We start from the raw sequence: 20,217 nt of genomic DNA on the forward strand, positions 1-20,217 counted from the left end.
TCCCAACAATGGTCCCCATCACACCACAACCTCATCCACATCTGATATTGTCAGAGTCTGAATTTTGCCAGTTTTGTAGTTAAGAAATGCAGTGCTCTTGTGGTCTTCATTGGCAACAGTGTTCCACGGCTACTTTGAAAGTTGAACAGCTTTTCATGGTTTGTTTGTTTGTTTGTTTTGCTTTTCATGTTTTTATTGTTTGTGTTTGCCGTCGTATGTTTTTCTATGTGGTGGTTTACTTTTGTCTTACGGGTTTCTCCCCCTTCTGGATATGATAGAACAATAACCCTGTGTTTCTCAGTTTATGGTTTGTTTTTTCACTTTCTTTAGGGTATCTTTTGATGTATTTAATTCCTTCATTTTAATATTGTTGAATCGAGCAATCTTTTCTTTATAGTTAGTACTTTTTAGATCTTATTTGAGACGTATTTGTTTCCTTAAAAGCCATAAAGATATTCTTCTGTTTTCTTCTGAAAAGTTTAATGCTTTTTCTTTATTTTTAGGTCTTTATAATCAAATTATAAATCTGTCTGTATTTAGTATAAGGTTGACTCCAATTTCCTTCTTCTCTGTGGATAGCTGTCGTCCCAGCACCATTTGTTCTTGCTCCAAGATCCATCATGAAGCATGTACGCACTATATGCAATGATCTGTTTATGGGATTTTTCTTTTATTTCATTGTTTACATTGTCTGCCCTGATACCGTGCTGTTTTATTTTTTTTTTTTTAAAGATTTTATTTATTTGGCAGAGAGAAACAAGTGAGAGAGGGAACACAAGCAGGGCGAGTGGGAGAGGGGAGAAGCAGGCTTCCTGCTGAGCAGGGAGCCTGATGCGGGGTTTGATCCCAGGACCCCAGGATCATGACCTGAGCCAAAGGCTGCTGCTTAATGACTGAGCCATCCAGACACCCCCCCCCCATGCTGTTTTATTATGGCAGCTTCACCAAAGCTTTCCCCATTTGCTCTTCAGAAATTTCTGTCTATTCTTGTGTTTTTGTGTTTATTCATACACATTTAGAACTAACTTACCTATATAAAAAAATGAGAAGAGTTGGTTTGATTATTAAATCTATAGATCAATTTGGAGAGAACTGGTATCTCTCCGTATTGATCTTCCGGTGCATGACTCTGATGTTTCTCCATTTGTTAGGTGCTTTAAGTCTTTTAATAAAATTAAATTTTTTTTTCCCTAAGGTGCAACTTTTGCTGCACTTAATCTTAGATGCCCTACCTTTTGATACTATTATAAATAGTATATTTTTAAAATTATATTTTCTAATTGTTGCTAGTGTTTAAAGGAGCTATTTATCCTTTTTTCATATATAGATTTCAAAATACTTGTATTTATTTGCCCTCCTCAAAAAATAAAAAACTTTTTTTATTTTGCGTAACTTTTCAGTAGAACTTGTAACCTTTTTTAACCAGTTACTTCTGCAAACATAACAATTTTATTTTTCCTTCTCAACTCCTTTCTCTTTTTATTTCTCTTTCTTGCCTTGTTTCACTTACCAGAATCTTCAGGACAGTGTTGAATTGAAGCTTTTATATGGGCATTATTTGTCTTTATCCTGGTTTCTAAAGGAAATGTTTTCACTGTTTTACCACAAAGATATTTGTTGTAGATTTGGTGGAAATCTCAGGAAAAGGAAATTCCCTCCTATTTCTGGTTCCTTTTTTTTTTTTAAATCACTAGTGGGTATTCCATTTTATCAGAGTGTGCGTGTGTGTGTGTGCGCGTGCGTGCACATCTTCTCAGGTAATTGGGCTGTTCTTTTAATTTAATGTAGTGAACACTGATGTTACTGTTAAGCCATTTTTGCACTGCAGGATTAAGTAGGCTTAGTCCTGGATTATTATTATTTTCAACACAGTGCTAGCTTCAGTTTGCTAATGTTTTTATACAGAGGACTTTTGCGTCTGTATTTATGAGAGAGTGACTTGAGATTTTTCTTTGTCCTCTTCTTCTTTGCTTTGTTAGTATTAAGAATATGCCATTTCATAAAATGCGTTTCCGAATATTCCTTTTTTCCCCTTTCTGTTCCTCAGAAGTGCTTTTATACAATTGTAATAATCTGTTTCTTGAAACTGTCAGAATTCATCTGTAAAATCATTCAGGGTCTGTTATTTTCTCTGTGGGAAGATTTTTTAAACGACTGATTTCTTAGTAGTTCCAGGAGTCTTTGGGCCTTCTTTTCTTCTTAAGTAAGCTTGACTAAGTTGTAATTTTCTAGAAATTTACCCATTTAATCCAAGTTTTCAAGTTTATTGGCATAAGGTTATTCTTTTATCCTTCAAATCCTGCTAACTGTGTAGTTATGTCCTTTTCATTCCTAATATCATCCTCTCATTTTTTCTCTCTGAATCTAGGCTGAGGTTTGTCTTTTTAGTATTTTCAAAGAATTTAGGCACATTTTATTTATCCTCTATATTGTTCATTTTAGTTCACTTAGTTTCTGTTTCTGTTTTTGTTATTATTCTCTCCTTCCTCCTATGTTTGTATCCCTCAGTTAAGCTAGCTGGACACTGAACTAATTCAGTCAGTATTACCTAACATATCTGTTCGAATTTTAATGCTATAGTTTTAAATTGTACCAATGCATGCTTTAGCTGCATGCCATGCTTTTCATAGAAAATATTTCTAATGTTGCTAATTTCCATTGTAATGTTCCCTTTGACCACCGAGGAGTTAGAAATACAGCTTAAAAGTTGTAAACTGTGCAGAGGACTTATTTATCTTTTTCTTATTAATAGCTAAGTAGTCTACCCAGTATTGGTTCTTTGTAGGTTGTTGGTATTTTATGGCTTCATGAGCCGTCAGTGTTTTGGGAGTGTTGTGTTTGTGCTTCATTTCAATACATTGTGTATTTTCTAATCATTGGGTCTGGGGTTGCATATGAATCTGTTGTTAAGTCAATCTTATAATTGTGTTCAGATTTTTAAATTTTTTTGAACTAGCAAAAAGCTGTGAGAGGTGCAAATCTTCCAGGATGATGGATAGATAATTTTTTCATCTTAGTTTTACCTAATTTTTTTTTTTTAAATTAGGACTTTATTTATTTAGTTTTTGGTTCCCAGCAATACTGAGGAGATGGTGCAAAGATTTCCCATATACCCCCTGGCCCCACACAGGTGCAGCCTCCCCCATTACCAACATCCCCCAGCAGGGTGGTGCGTTTGTTACAGTTGATGACCTTGCCCCAACATATCCTCATCACCCCAAGTCCATAGTTTACATTAGGGTTCACCCTTGGCATCATACATCCTGTGACTCTAGACAAATATATAATGGCAGGTATCCGTCATGATGGCATCATACCCAGTATTTTCACTGCCTTACACATTTTTCTCTCTCTTTTTTTTTTTTTTACTCCATGTATTTTGAGTAAATTTTTTTAGAGGCATAAACAGAGTTCTTCTCTTTATCTTTATAATGGTTCATCTTAAAGTCTATTTTTTCTGATAATTTTGCAACCTAGTTGTGTCGCTAATCACTAAGTAGTCCTATGAGGGACAGCTGGCTGGCTCACTCAGCAGAGCATGTGACTCTTGGTCTTGGGGTTGTGAGTTCAAGCTCCATGTTGGGGATAGAGACGTAAAGATAAGGTCTTTATAAGAAAGAAAAATATGGGGGCGCCTGGATGGCTCAGTCTGTTGAGCATCTGGCTTCAGCTTAAGTCATGATCTCAGGGTCCAGGGATTGAGCCCCGCCATTGGTCTCTCCACTCTGAGGGGAATCTCTTTGTCCTTCCACCCCTCTGCTGGCTTGTGTTTTTTTTCTCTCTCTCAAATGAATACATAAAATCTTTTTAAAAAAGAAAAATACAGTCATTTGATTTTTGAGAGAATCTACAGTTTTTGTACAATTTTGTCCATTAGCCACCACTAAAATGCTTGTTGCCCTCGTTATCTTTCTCACAAATTATTTACCAAACAACAAATAATAGGAATGAACATTTATTATTTTATATGTTTTTCTGATTTAATCCTATCTAGCAATGAAGTAGGTACACGGTTATCCACGCTTTATAGAAACTGACTTATGTTAAGCAATTTGCCCATAGGTCACAAAGTAGTACCATGGGGGTTGGTCTTTTAGTTTCTATTTGTGATTTATTAATAGATCTATTAGTTTCACATCACAGCTTCCATAAAGTTCTGTCAGTGCCTCAAATCACTATTACAACATGTGGTTGTTTTTCTAGATTTTACTCTGGTAGGAAATGGTTTATATTTCTTTTACAATATGTCTCAAAAAATCACAGACCTATTTCCATTGTAAGTGTTATTTTTAGAACAGTAGAATTCTAGTGCTTTCATTTTAGAATTGTTCTGTGCTGCGTCATTATAAGATTTAGTTTGTTCCCCTAGTTTGTGAAAGTCAGCCCAAGGCTAAAATTGCTTAACATTTATTTCCAAGGAGACAGGCTTGTAATAAATCTTCTCCTGTCACTCTTTCTCAGGAGATATGAACAAGGATTGAAGGTAAAAATTATAGAGCAACTGGAAGTAGATTAGTTTTGGCAGGTTTAAGTTGTTTTGAAACTTTTCTTATTTTCAGTTTTAATGCTTCTCAATTATGTCTAGACAAGAACATTGAACTGGGAGGTGGAGACGGGTCTGACCTTGGCCCCCCACCACACACAGTTGACCTCTGATCTGTTACTGAACTTGCCTGAGACTTTTCTGCTCTTTCATATAAAATAAAGATGCAAATTTAGAAGTTAAAAATCAATGCCTCCATACTTACCTCAAAAACTATAGTTTTTATATGTATGTAATGTATGCAAACTGTGAGCATGGTCTTATTGGAATTTTTTTTATCACACCTTAACTGAGTTAAACATAAAAACATGTTTCACTGGACCCTGTAAAAGGCAAAATACTTCTGTCTGTTTCTCTGAACCGTCAGTGAGTCTGTGATAACATGTAAGTATTTCTAAATGTCCTTTTTTCTCATTTCATCTTAGTTTGTCAGAAAACACCACTATAAGTCATAGAAGTTAAAAGCAATGTTATTTTCTGTGGGTTTAGATCTGACATTTTTTTCTCTTTGGGACAAGGCAGCTTTTCCATTATATTGATTATGTGCCATCTGGATTATGGGATAATAGCAAAACAGACTAGTTGATACATGCTGAATCCAGTTGTTTTCCCGTTATAGACACGCGCAGAGATTTAGTGCTTGGGGTGGTATGGGATCAAGCTGCCGACTTGTAGCCTGGATGGCTTTGATGCTCGGCTTTCTGCCTCTGAAGGCTTTTCTTGTTCTGGATGACCATGTCTCAACAAGTTTATGTCATTAGATCCATCGTGTTCCCAAAGGATATCAGCGGTAGGGGTTCTTTGCTTCGGAAAGAGTTGAATTTATTACCAGAGAATGTCTTAGCTTTTAATATTTATGCAGCTTTTACCATAATAAATTTTCTAAACGGCCATAAGTAAGATATTTTATCACAGTGACTTGGTTCTGGAAGAATTTGATGCCAAAACTTTTAACAAGACATGATTTAAATTAAACTGGTGTGATTGTGAAGTGATAGGAAATGTCTGGCAAATGCATGAGGTTACATGCTTACAAGTTGAGCTCATGGGGAAACATTCAGAGAATTCAAGTAATGCCAAGTTCCCTAAAACATTTGCATTTTTTGATGATATTCTGAAACCTTCCGAAAATGTTGTGCTTTTTTTAATATAACAGAAAAGCTATTATTATTTTTAACGGTTTTTTCCCTGTGTTCGGTCAGCCCATGGCGTAGCTTGTGTCTATCCCAAGAATCCAGTAAACACTTCCTTCCTTTGGGAGGCAGTGTCCATAGGCTCTGTACAGCTAGCCGCGTTTGACTCACATGAAGCTCTCAAGGAAGTTAGTTGTTAATGGGACAGTGATGTAACTTAGTGTCTAGCCAAAACACTTTTAAGAAGGAAGGGGGGTGCCATTATTAATTATTCTGAACCAATAGTCCTAACCTGGGACTGCCAGGCCCACCTGCATGTGTAGTCCCCCTCGCCATGACAGCCCTTAACGAGGCAGATGTGTTAGATGCAGGGACTCGAAGTTCATCCAGCTTAATCCTTTTCACAAGGTGACTGACTATTACCACAATGAATCTTTATAAGAATTTTTTTGCAGTGGTATTTTTTGACCCTCCTTTTACAGTTGAGAAAACATGATACCAAGAGACTTGCCTGCCATCCCAAAGCGAGTGAGTCGTCGTAGAAAACACAAGCTTTAAAAAAAAAAAAAAGAAAGAAACCCCAAACTGCCTGACCTCAGACGCAGTCCTCTGTCTTTCTTGCGGTGCTCCCTTCCTACAGTTCTGCCTGTCAAATCAGGATGATTTAATTTTGCTCACTTTTGTTGTTTGAGCACTTGTGATACTTATGTTTTTCTAAGCCCGAATATCTCAAACTTTACTGTGCATGAAATCACCTGGGGATCTGGTTAAAATGTAGATTCTGACTCAGTGGGTATGGAGCACCCAGGATTTTATATTTCTGAGAATCTCCCAGATGATGCTGAGGCTGCTGGGTTTTACTTCTTTTGGACTCCATGTAGTTGGGTAATTATTGTCCTTATTATTCATATTTTAATTATAAGCAGGGAATCAGACTTTACTTTCTTGATAAAAGGAAGAATCAATTTTGTGGTCTTTTGTTTTGTCTTTTTGGCCACAGTGGTGTTCAGCATTTAAAAAAGAAGAAGTGCGGGCTGGGAGTGGGTTCTAGTATAGCCGTGTGCTTTGGGTGCGCAGAGAAGGACGGGGCTTCTGGTCCCTTGGGTGTTTTCAAGGGACCTTTCACACCACGATGGCTATGCCTCAGAGTCGGTTGGGGCTCCAGAAACTTAACCTGAAACCACCAGATGCAGCAGTAGTGCATAAGATAGCATGAATAAATGAACAAAATACTAGAAATAGGAACTGCTACTCTGTGCGGAGCAGAACCATGGCGTGGGACAGTGGAGTCTACCAGCCTCTGAGACTGAGGCTGGGTCCCTGTAGTTTACAGAGCTCCCAAAGAGGGAGGGGACCCGAGAGGGTTGCCCCGTATTGGATTATTAAAATAAATTAGGTCACGGCAGTTAATTATTGGCATATCATATTCCCGTTGTAGAAACAACTCTCCCTTTTTCCTATTTAGCAATGGGGGGTGAAAACCACAGTGTCTTTCTATATTTTATAGCTAGGGTGAATCTTTGAAATACCACCACTCTAATAATACAGGAGATACAATTAATTGTTAGAGTAATTGCCTTTCAGACGCTTTAGGTAATTGCTGCCTTATAATTTCCTCCATTGCTCTATCCATACCTCTTTTGTGGTTCTTGAGGCATTTTCTCTTGCCTTGTTCGGTTTCAGTATACATTCCTTTTCCTGTCCACGGCGACAGGAGTAGGAAGGGAGCATTGTTATATTAACCAGCAGTTTGGTCGCGCCCCTTGCACACAGTGGGGTGCTTCGCAAAGATGAGCCCAGCAGGCCTCCCTGACAAACCTACTTGCCTTTATAGCTCCAATCAGCAGAGCCTCGGCTCAGTGCACAAAGGAGTGAGCCAGCATCAAACCAAGGCTAGTTCAGACCCAGCAGCCTTCTATAGAGACAGAAACCTGCCCCTCCCCACCGAAATTACAGGTGTTTTTGTAAAAGAAACTCAGGCTAGGGCATACATTATCTGACATACAAAGTTCATTCAATAAATATTACTTTGGAAATAAATCTGCATTCGTGTTCTCACACTTTGTTCAAAATAGTCTGCCCTTGGTGAAGGATCCAGATTGCTTCAGAAAACTGTGTCTGAACAGCTCCATACTGAGATCATTTTGTAAGGTTGCAGACTGCTAAGTTTTGTTAAGGGTATAACTAGAGGTACTTTTGTATTTAACTGAGATGGCCCTTTGAAAACAATATTGATAACTAGGACATACCCGAAAAAGAACAAAATGGAAATTTGCCTCTTTTTGCTGTAGAAAAAGAATTTTGCCGGGAACAAATGTGGGATGTGGGGCTGTGATTATTTGGCATTTCCAGTCTAGACTCAAGTTGTGTGAGGCTGGCCTATCTTCCGTCTGCAGCTTGGCAGAGGACAGCAGGTGACTGAAGCGGAGAAGCCAGAGGAACTTTGGGACATGCTATTGCAGTAGAAGACTAGAGAAAAGTGTCCTTTTGGAACTCAGCCTGTTTGTTTCCTGACCGTAAAGGAAAGCATGTTAGCGTATTCTCTTTCGTTCGCTCCATCAGCTCTCATGGTTTAGAAAAGACCGCTCTGGCCAAAGCACTGAACAGGTGGGGCCAAGGAAGCAGCTGGGGCATCCTGGAGACCCGTTTGCAGAAAACCTGGGGAGTCTGCTGGCCTCTGGAGAGGAGAGTGCCAAGATGGGATTTAAAGAGCTGAAAAGAAGCTTTCTGAAGAAAGTGGGTAAATTTAGGGTCAGAGAGAAATGCAAAGATTAGTGAGAATGATACAATTACATTCAAACACTTTAAAAAAGAAATTTGATTCATAATAATTTTTCTTGTATTTACAGTTCACCTTTAGTTTCCTTAGCAAATTATTTCCCAACTAGTCTCCTATATATTGAATCACTTGATTCTATAAAGATATATTATGGTGTGGAAGCATGTTTTGTGCTCAAATAATTTTGGGAAATAAGTGTAGAAATTAATTAAGGTTTCTGTACTTCAGAAGGTAGGACTTCTCATAACTTTAAATATCTTAACTTGATCTGGGTATCTCCGGGAAAGAAATTAATTTGGGGGAATCTCATGGACAAACCTGACCTGCTGTTATTGCTGTATCTTCTACCACAAGGCAGGGCCCCGCCTCAGGAAACAGGGACATGGGAGTCAGCCAGCAGCCCATGGAGGCCAAGTTACTTCAGACTCAGCTGGGTTCCACAGATACAGAATGAGGAATGTAGAGGAGTCTCTCACTTACTTGATTATTTAACTCATTATTAATGACACACTTACAAATTCTCTTCAGGAAATACACAGTAGTGTCTGTGGAGTACTTTGAATGAAAAACTTTATTTTTTGTCTATCTGTTTTCTTTTCAGTGGAAAGTTCACTTTCCACAAAATGTATGCTACACAGAGATTCATTGTTTTCTGTCTCCAGCTTTGGGATTGCATACTTCGGAATTGAGTGTGTTCTGGATTTTAGAAAAGTAAAATGGTTTATATGTTGTATATTTTGAATTTAAAAAACTAGTGGGTTCTGACAGAGTACCTGGTAGTCAAAGGAATTCATGTTTCTGCGTATTTACCAAGTGGGATTAACACTTTGCAGACTTCACTTTTGTTCGGGCCACGTTTTGCCATTTATGAAAATCTTTCAGTTCAGACCTTTCTGAATTATGGAATCCCAGATAAAGGAACTAGATCTGTATTCATAGAAGCTTGAATAGGCACCTCATTGAGTTTCTCCCTCTGACTAGAGCTTAATTTGTGACCCAGCTGTGAAGAAGGATGAAAGCATGAGACACGTATGTTTATGTGTCTAGCTTCCATTCTGACCTCATTTTATTTTCCCGCCTTCATTTTCCTACCTCTACTTTAATCATCTATTAATTGTATGCCAATTAATATTGACTAGAAATTATTTTTATTACCACTAATCCTTTTTTGGGGAAGAACTTGTATTTTTTTTTTTTAAAGATTTATTTATTTATTTGAGAGAGAGGGAGAGAGAGAGAGAGAGTGAGCTAGCATGCTGAGGGGGAGAGGCAGACAGAGAGGAGAGAGAAACTTAAGCAGACCCTGCGCTGAGGACAGAGCCCCATGTGGGGCTCAATCTCATGACCCCGAGATCAGGACCTGAGCCAAAATCAAGAATCTGTGCTCAACCAACTGTGCCACCCATGCACCTCCCCACTTAGGGTGTTGATAAAACAAATTTTGCAAAGGGTTACTTTCACCATCAAGCCGTAGTATGGTTGAATTGCAAGACTGAATTTGGAAGGGGTACATAAGTAAATGAAAATAAATTTAAAAGCCTGAAGTTACACAGCTACAACAGACAGCACAAATTTCCTCTTGGGAAGCAGGTATTGAAATTGTCATTCTTTTGAGGGCAAGAGATGATGGTTTCTTTCTTCTTCCCATGGTTCCTAGAATGGCACCTTATACTAAGGATTTATTGGGTGAATGCATGAATAATTGTTGGTGCTTTTAGTATATATTGAGATAATGTATTTGTGTATTTTACCATTTCATTCCTTTGAAAGCATATGAATGTGAATTACATGCATATCTAACCCTCATTCACTGTTGACTACTCGTCTTATTTAAATACGAGGTAAGAAAACTCACAAATGAATTGAAAATGTATAAAGATTGCCTGTGTGCACAGCCTTGTCAGCACAGTTTGATCATTTTGGTCAACCAGAAAGAGACAGTGCTTTATATCTCTGGCACTTTATTCTTTAAGCCTATAGGAGCTGAGATAATGAAAAGTGTTTTCTCTTCCCCCCCATTGGTAATTTAAAAATAATAATGACAGGGTCTCCTAGAATGTAAGTTCCTTGAGAACTGGGATTTTTATCAGTTTTATTCACTGATATATCAACTTTGCCTGTCACATGACAGGCAGTGAATAAATATTTGTTGAGTGAACTATCTTTTGGCTAAAGCGCGCTAACTCTCCTCTCCTAGATGCCTGCTTGATGGTATGAAAATCAACTCTCCTACCACAACTGCCAGTACACTGCGGGTTTCTTCATGATAATCTTTAATGATGTCTAATTTCTGACTTGATGGAGAGTGGTTCACTCCTTACAAAGCTTTTCTGCCTTTCTTTTTCCTTTGGAAGCTAAAAACCTAAGTAGTTGTACAGATGAAAGTCTGTACCATTGGGCATATGGAAAGCTGGAAAGAGCACTGCTCTCAAGTTAACTACAGAAAAAAGATAAAATCCTAACTTTTCTTGAGCTTCTAAGAACATTGAGCCCCTAGGCCCATGAGATTGTCTGAGTGGCAAAGAATGTTGGAAGGCTTGGCTGCCGTGCAGAAGGGGAAAGATAAATCAGAGAACATTTTAATAAATTGTCGGAGGCCAAGTGTGGGCTGCCCTATCAGTCTGGCATAGCTGTAGTGTTTGCACTCACCTGGAGGCTCTTTTCCATCAGCCTTCACCAGATACGGAGGAGAAGTCCTGGTCGCAGGGCGGGAGACTGCATGGGGCCCTCCCCAGTGTTGGCGGCCTACAGGAGATGAGTGGCTGCTACACAGGAACAGCACAAAACCCAGCCTCCTTGCTCAGAAGTAAAGGAATCCCTTGAGTTAGACCCAGGGACTTTAACTACTAACTAGAATGAATTCAAAGTAACTATCAGATGGGGATTTAAATAACTCTGTTAAAGGAAAAGGTGGACAACATACTTGAGCAGATGAAGCAAAGGATGGAAACTATGAGAGACACTCACATGGAAATGCAGGAAATAATGCCGTGATATCATAGAAGAAGAATTCCTTTGAGGGGCTCATCAGTACACTTGACACAGCTGAAGAAAGAATGTGAGCTCATTGTACTTGAAGGCAGGTCAGTGGAAATTACCCAAACTGAAATACAAAGAGGGAGAAAAAAGTAGGGTCAGGGGCAGAGCAGAGCATGAGTGTCCAAGAACTTTGGGGCAAATGGAGTTGCACAAAGAAGAAGAGAGAGGCAATAAGGCAGAAGAACTGTTTGAAGGCATAATGGCTGAGAATTTGCCAAAAATCATGAAAATCCAGCCAGAGATCCAAGATGCTTAGAGAACCCCAAGCAGGATAAATAACAAAAGAACACACTCATAGTCCAAGATAAAGAGAAAACCCTGAAGGCAGCCAGAGGGCAGGGAGTGGAGGAGGGGAGTGGGTGGGGAGGGGTGGCAAGCCGAGACCCTGAGGGTCCATAGAATTCACAGCAGACTTGTCATAAGCTGAAAGTTTGAAATATCAAGATCCATAGCACGAGATACATGTGACTAAAATGTCACCAGAAAGGGAACATTTTCTAAGTAAGAACTGGACTCTGCAGATGAAGAACTGACTCACTTTTGATAACCAATTCCACCTAAAATGAGAGAAAAATCTTTTCAGATGTGAGTTAATAGCCAAGTTTTGTGGCAGGTATTGAACTATGGAAGAGAGAGTTAGTTGATGTAATTGTTCTAAAAACCTTAAAATAATCACCATGATGGAGAAGGGATCCTCTTCTAAAGCTGGACCATTTGAGGAGGCACAAGTATTTCATTATGCTTATTTGGCTATTATGCAAATGAAGAGAACTATAAATAGGAAACTTTGAAAGTACATTTCCTTATGAAGAGCTTGATTGTTAGGTGCTATGTAGAACTGTTGAGCTATAATTTCTGTCTCCTAAGAACTTATAAATCTAAAACAGGCCATATTTGCTGAATATGTAGCTAAAACAGTAAAATGTAAGTAAAGTTTGTCAAAGTCAATGATTATTGTATTACACAGGACAACTGTAATAGTAAATTATAGTAGCTACCATTTACTCCGCATCTACTCTGTTGAACCTCACATAGTATGTTTTAAAAATACATTCTGGTCAATTCTCATCTAATTCTGCAAAAAGATAATACATTTTGTCAATGAGGAAAGTGTGTCATGGAGAAGTTCGGTACATTGCCCGACATTATGCCGCCAAATTGGTAAGTGGCACAGTTAGGATTCAGACTTGGAGAGAAAGAAAAAAAGGATTCAGACTTGGTTTGGTCTGGCTCCAAAACATATTCTCTTTCCTTTACATGCCAGTGAAGCATAATAATGGAAGTTCACAGTCAGAAGGGTGTTGGTTTAAGGCTCTCGGTTCTCCTTTGAAGGGTTCAAGAAGAAGTTTCCTGGAGGGAATGGTATTTCTGGATTTATGGGATGATATGAAGTAGCCATTTCAGCAGACAGAAGTTAAGGATCCTGGAAACAGCCTGAAAGGCCCAAGACAGCTGTCCAGCTGTGCCATTTCTTATGCCATCATTCATTCTTCACTCTAGTCAATTTGAATTTTATTCTTGATTTACAACATTCTTAGTCTGCAAGTAGGATTCCTCTTAATCTTGAATGAATATGACGGTGTCCAGATCCCAAGGAGAACCGAGAATGACATGCCATGTCAGGATGGGCGCTTTAGTGAAGTGTTTTGTACTGTGGAAGTTACGAAGATTGAAATAGTCTGATAAAAAAATGTGGTCTATGATATGGTGAAAGAGTTATTACTTCTGATGCCATGAACTTTGATGAATTTTCAATTTAAATAATTCCAATATCATTTGAGGTTCAGGTGTTTTAAATACATTTACACACACACACATATATATATATATATAAAACCTGTCAGCTTGGATATATTCATTTTCTGTTTCTTCAGTATATCAAATGTGAGAGACAATTGTCTCTTTAGGAGACAATAATGTGAAACAGCTGTGCTACTCACTAGATAGATCCACTTGTGGAATGACAGCAAAAATTAAATTTTTTTCAATATTGGTTGTCATACCTCTGGTTGGTAAAGTGATATCTACAGAAGAAAATCTTAACCAGGAAACATTTTTCTAATTTGAAATTTAAGATTTAACTTCTAAATATTTTTATTAAAAAATTCTCATGTAACTTGAAAATTAGTTTTTATGGTATTTAAGTTTTCACCTTATTTTTGTTAAAAAAAAAGGATGTACTTTTCAAGAGAATAATATAAATATATAAAGGCATACTTCATTTTACTATACTTTGCTTCATTGGGATTTGCAGTTACTACATTTTTTACTGACTGAAGTTTTGTAGCAACTTTATACCAAGCAAGTGTGTTGGTGCCTTATTTTCAACTGTGTTTGTTCACGTTATGTTTCTGTGCCACATTTTGATAATTCTTGCAATATTTCAGACTTTCATTTTACTGCATTTGTTATGGTGAGCTGTGGTCAGTGATTTCGACTCACTGAAAGCTTAGACGATGGTTAGCATTTTTTAGCAATGACGTATTTTTAGGTTAAGATATATACATTGTTTATTTAGACATAATGCTATTGTACACTGAATAGACTATGGTGTAAATATAACTTTATATGCACCGGGAGACCAAACAATTCATTGGACTCTATTGTGATACTCGCTTTGTCTGCAAACCAGATCTGCAGTATCTCTAAGTTCTGCTTTTAACTGTTCCAACAGCTGAAATGCATTTGTTAATCTCAATTGACTAAGAGCCAAATCAGATTTTTATTTATTTTTATTTTTTTCAGTTTTTATTCAAGTTTCAGGCCGTTAACATACAGTGCAATCTTAGTTTCAGGTGTATAATATAGTGATTCAGCACTTCCTTACAACATCTGGTGCTCATCACAAGTATACTACTCATTAATCCCCCAAACTAGATTTTTTAAAAAGATTTTATTTATTTATTTGACAGAGATCGCAAGTAGGCAGAGAGGCAGGCAGACTTTGCTTTGAACTAGTCTACCAAGATTGTACTTACCTTCTATATGTTTCCGTATATTTTTGGTAGACATTCCTTGAATTTACTACAGTATGTATAATAGGCCTTGAATACATAATTTTTAGGAGGTTTTCTTGTACTTAACCATTTATTTTGAAATAATTAGATTCTTGGGAAGTTGCAAAAAATAACACAGAGGTCCCATGTCACCTTTACCAGCAGTGGTACTCACTTCCCCCAGTAGTAATTTTTTCTATAACTATAGAATGTGTTTCCTTTTATTACGTAAATTTTGATGAACTGTGTTTTTAGCTGTCCCTGTTCTTATGTGCTGTCTTTCTTTACATCTTTTGTTTTTTTTGTAAACTGGACAAGGAAGGAATTAAGCTTGATTAAATTTGTCCCTTTAATGTTAGCCATTTCTGTGTGGGTTTGAATCTGAGGTTGCACCCTCACAATAAGTAAGCTACTTCGAATGGAAAGGGGTTATGTTGGGTTTAGCTCTTAGATCCATTACTCGGCATTTCCATATGATTATCTACAGAGCAGAAGTAGTAAACCTTTCAAAGATGCCTGACCACTGCTGTGGGCCCTGGGGGCTGCTTGTTTCCCAATAAGCAGGGGCACCTTCCTACCCTCACCATCTCCCACTGCTGATCTGACCTTCCTCCTCACCCACTTGCTGTTCCCTCATCTGCCTAATCCTCAGTTCTGCCCATATGCCAGTCCAGACTGGGATCCCAGGGTTCTCCCAGGGCTGATGATTCTGCACTTCTCCGTGGACCACTCTCCACAACTTCGTCCAACCTCCTTAGGCCTGGGCATCCATCTCCTCTCACAGCTTCCTGCCTGACGGTCCATCCATGGGAGCCCGACGCTTGAGTCTCCTCCCTCTTGGGGTCTGTGCCACTTCTCCTGCCTGTTCAGGAACCTTGCATTCCTGATTCAGGAGTCATTGTCTCTTCTGTCTACATCCGCAGTCTTTGTCCCTGTAGGGTTCATTGGCATCAGCATTTCTTAAGCTTGCTTGTACATTTTCTAAGCTCAGACGGGACTTCCCTCTCCCCCTCGTTCCTTCTGTGGTACTGCCTTACCCTCTGCACCTCTGGGGCACACTCCCGGGAATAGTGTTGTGTGTTGGTTCTCACCTCCCACTTGGTTCCAGCCCTCTCCATGGCACCCCTGCCCCAGCACTCTGGCTGTGGCTTTTATTACTGATGTGCGTCACTGGTGCACTACCTATAGCCTCCTGGGTTTTTTCCTAACCCACTTCTGCCTTCCTCCTCTCCAGCGTCTACACGGCAGCCAAAAGAACCTTTTAAAAACACAGATCGGACCTTATTACTTCTTTGTTTAGAACTCCCCAGTGGCTTACCGTGAGTCAGAGTCTGAGGGCGGAGACCAGTGTCCCTGCTTTGCTCCCACCTGGCTCTCCAGCTTGCTGGAACCCTGCTTTCCTGCCTGTGGCTTCCTCTCCACCCGCCAAGGGCCCTCTTCTTGTCTGCCTCCACACACAGCGTTTCTTCTGCCTGGGATGCTTCTTTCTCCCTGCAGCCCATCCCTTTTTCCTTAATGCCTGTTCATTGTGTGGATTTCACGTCTACGTGAGTTCCTCAGTTAAGCCTTTTTAGATCGTGGCTCTCCTACAGATCTGCACTGCTTTTCTGTCTTAGTGCTTATGATAGTTGTTAACTCTTGTTAAAATTGTGCTTACATGGGGGATGCCAGCCGAGGAAGTTCATGGGACCAGGACCCTGTCTGTTGGCCATTTTCTGTCCCTGAGACCTAATACAGTGCTCACCCACAGTGTTTTTCATTGTTGGAAAAATGAGAAAACGACATCCTTCCACATACCTTTTTTTTTTTTTTTTTTTAAATGAAAACAGAACTATTAAAGTTTTGCAAGGCATGAACAATCCAAGTATAGCACAAGTCATGTCAGCTGAAGATATAATATAAAGTGAGGTTTAACGAAATTGAGCATTCTGATAGAGGCATTTAGCATTTATGACTTAACTAAATATTGACTTTTAAAAATTCTGTCTGAGGAAATTTTTGTTTTATACAAGATGGCTGCCCCTGGTGTGAGAAAGCCCCAGGCCTTTCCACCTGTGTCAGAATCTACACTGTATAACCTCCTTCAATCCATGTCTTAATTCCTTAAAATTTCCTTTTTTGCCTGGTATGCCTTTCTTATAGCCAAACAGGAAGAAGAGAGAATAGGCTTTGTTGTTGTCTGAGCCTTCATCATGTACTGCTGTAGGCTTTCACTTAAGCCTTTCTTAAACGATCATTCTAGTGTTCATTCGTTCCTTCTGGAAAGATTTATGGAGTGTCTCCTGTAGGCTGGGCACTCTAAGGGGATACATGTAAATATGGTAGTGCCCAGACCCCTGTCCAGCAGACAGCTCACGGTGGTCATTTGTGGGTGGTTAATTTACACAACAGTAGTGCTAGGAACCTGCCCCAGGTGTCTTCTGGGATGGGTTTCCCTGTAGAGGGGCTTTTAGCTTCATTTAGATTATACATAGAATTGTATAAAGTGGTAGCTCTCTTCAGTAAAGATCAATATTAATGATGTTAAAGTAGAGTAAGGTGACTGAAGTGTTTCCTTGACTACATTATTAGTGCTTTCTAAGCGAATATGTGATGTTATGTGATTAGGCCTAATTAGTCTAGAGGAGGAAGCCTTATATCAAATAGGGTCATTAAACTGAGTTTCCAAGCTCTGCAATTCTTTCAGGTTGGAGAATAAAAGAGTGTGCAATTCATTATTATGGTTATTTGTTAGGATATCAGTTCAGCTTTAATACTGGCCGACACCATGGATTATCATCTATTTCTCCACACTTGACTTCTTTATTCCTATCAGCCGTTATTAGGTGCATTTAAAAGTTAACAGAGCACTTGAACAGGCTTTCACTGGTAACAAAGAACAGAAAAAGCAATCAATTTTACTAGGTTTTTTTTTTCTTTTCTAAGGTTTTAAACAGATTTTAAAAGATCTATGCCACTATCTTAGTTCCCTGTAGTGCTGTATTTTTCCTGTATGGACCCTAATTTGACAGGCGCCGTGACTAAATTCAGTAATTCATTTATTCGTTTGTTGTCATTTTTAACTTTCCTACCCCATAAGCACACAGTGCAGCGACTTATTAAACAACTTACTCACATATGTATTCTTTTGTTTTTCAAGTCACTGCCCAAAAATATGGTGTCTCGACTTTGTGAATCGAAAAAGGTGTGTGCTGCTGCCGATATGCAACTTCAGGTATGTATGTACCTTTGTTCTGAAGTTTTTCAGAGTGATTATTCAAAATAAATATATAACTTTAAATTCTTGCCAGTGCTACACATTTATTATAATAATTATGCTTCTAAGACATCTTTCATCTGAGTTCAAAGAACTTGACCCAAACCGACTCACTCAGTCCTCACACTATCCTTGTGAAGTGGATGTTAAATAAGGTTATTTCCCATTTTCAGTCGGGAAGATCAAAGCTTGGGAAAGGCACGTGACTTCTAAATCATACATTTCAGCAACCATGTTATATTTTATGTCCCTTTGTATCTTTTTAAAATTTTTTAGTTTTGACGTGAGGTTTAAACAATAGTGACTGTTAGTTTTAGATAATATTCAAAGCCAGTTTTCTAGGTTTCCAGATACAGACTAGAAAGATCTTAGGAACCATATGGATGTCAGGTCTACATGATACCAGATGTTTCGGTTACTTGTAATTCCTGAGATTGTTTATGGAATCCTTACTCTTCATCGGGTCTTGAGAATTCTGTAAACACAGCCCAAACACCCATCTTTCATCTCAGGCAATATTCATTTTATAGTGATCCAGCTACCTGTTTAAAAGTGTGGGCTCCATTTAATTGCTCTATGGTTTTGTAAAATTCAGCCCTTATGAACTCTGTTTATGTTATACCTTAAAATATATATTTGAAGAAAAGGTACACTATAGAAAAACTGTTTATTTATATTTGATTTATATTAATGTCTCTGCATATCAATGTAATTTTAGAAGGACCTCTGAATTATTTAAAAAATTAGCATTACTCAGCAAAAGTCTTTCAATTTGCTGATATCTATAGTAGAAGTCCTACCTTTTAAAAACCTGGGTTGTGGCTTTCTTTTTGAATATTTGTTCTGAAGATTTTCCTTTAAAATGGAAAACCAACCTTTCCTTCCTTCCCCCCCAAACGAATAACCCCCTAAGAGACAGAGGAAGAGAAAGGAGAGGGAGGCAGATTCTTGCCAGAGCAGCAACCCGTGCCAGCTTTCCTATTCCACAATAGCCCCCTTGTACAGTGCAGACAAATAAGGGTGGAAAGGAAGTGAATTGTTCCAGGTTTCTAAGGGGGTATACACAATGTTCTTAAAATTGCAATTTTTTTCCTCTTGTGCATTGTTTTAAAAATAAGCTCCTGTTTTTCTGTTGCTATAAGGCTATTGGTCTCCCTCGGTGGGCAAATAGGCTCATCACTTTAGAATTGTTTGTTTTATCAGCAAATAAGCATGAAACACATGCACATTTCATTTATTTTGCTCTGTTTTTATCATTAAAAAATTCAATCCATGTTTATGCCTTTCATTTGCGGAAGTCTTAACTATAGGAATGAAACTTTTAAATTCCGATTTGTTTATAGATTGGCAAAGAAAAAACAAAAAACAAAACACCTTAGTGGAAGTTAGAATTTAAGTTGCAGTTCCTAATAACCTACTCTCTTAGAATATAGACAAGATGCGGATGAGTAATTTTGGCTTCTCTGATTACTTTATGCATTGTTACTCATTATAGAATATGGAATTGAAAGAGCTGTATTTAGCTATATGTTTAGATTACCAGTTAGAGTAAAGCAATATTTATATTTAGGAAATGTCTGTATTTTTCTAGGGAAGGTTTAAACTTGACTTATAATTTAGAACCATAATTCTATATCTAGATGAAGCCAAGAGCTAGAGGTCATTTAAATTTTTTCTTTTATCCAAACTAATCCTCTGTTCTTTTAAGTCAACAGCTGCACATTCTCTACAAATTCCATTTTTAAATCAGAAAGATACATATCAGAAACATAATTGCATGTCAGAATTTTTTCTTTAAAATAAAGCAAGTTTTCTACTTCCTTGCTTCAGGTGAACTCCAAACAGTGTTAATACTCAAGCCAAATGTTCCAGTGAAAAAGCCCTTTATCTTTACTTCAGATTTGCTCTGTAAAATTTAGTTTTCAGAACTTCATAAGCAACAGATTTCATGTTCAAACTAATGCTTTATTCTTCTATCATGTTTCAATGCCCTGTGTCCTCTCCTCAGAGGTGAGTGATCATTCTCTCCTGGTCACCTCCTTAAGGCAGAACTACCCATGCACGGCAGCTGCTTCCCTGGTATCTCCCAGCACCGGATGTGGGGGCCAGCTTGGCCCTAGCTCCAGATTTGGCAACAGCTGCACCAGAATTCTTAGGAACATCTGTACTTGCCAGATGAAAGATTGCTGTTCCTTTTCTTCACCTTACCCCATCTATTTCACATTCTGTCCCTTTTCACAAAACTGGGATTCGGACCATTTTACTGCCCTCATTTAAGATATGGCAGGATTCAAGGAAGAGACCAAACAGGATTTATGAGATCAGAAGGTCACAAGTTGTAACTTCATTTTTTTTCATATTTCTAACCATATATTTTATGTATATCTATAGATATCTATGGGCCAAATTCCAGTTTTGTGGTCACAAATTTAATTTACTCCATTGTACATGAAGAGTACCTTACAGATAGT

General features: G+C 38.3%; 1 protein-coding gene across 2 annotated transcripts in view; it reads left to right on the forward strand.

Moving 5' to 3' along the window:
* The window catches only part of MIPEP (mitochondrial intermediate peptidase), a 170,314-nt gene that overhangs the window by 75,571 nt on the left and 74,526 nt on the right, over nt 1-20,217 (forward strand). For both annotated transcript variants that reach the window (XM_059143887.1, XM_059143889.1), the window contains exon 15: nt 17,630-17,704. In XM_059143887.1, the coding sequence (XP_058999870.1) occupies nt 17,630-17,704 (75 nt within the window). The remainder of the gene's footprint in view (nt 1-17,629; nt 17,705-20,217) is intronic.

The sequence above is a fragment of the Mustela lutreola genome, chromosome 13 (assembly GCF_030435805.1).
Source record: "Mustela lutreola isolate mMusLut2 chromosome 13, mMusLut2.pri, whole genome shotgun sequence".
In the NCBI taxonomy this organism is placed as follows: Eukaryota; Metazoa; Chordata; class Mammalia; order Carnivora; family Mustelidae; genus Mustela; species Mustela lutreola.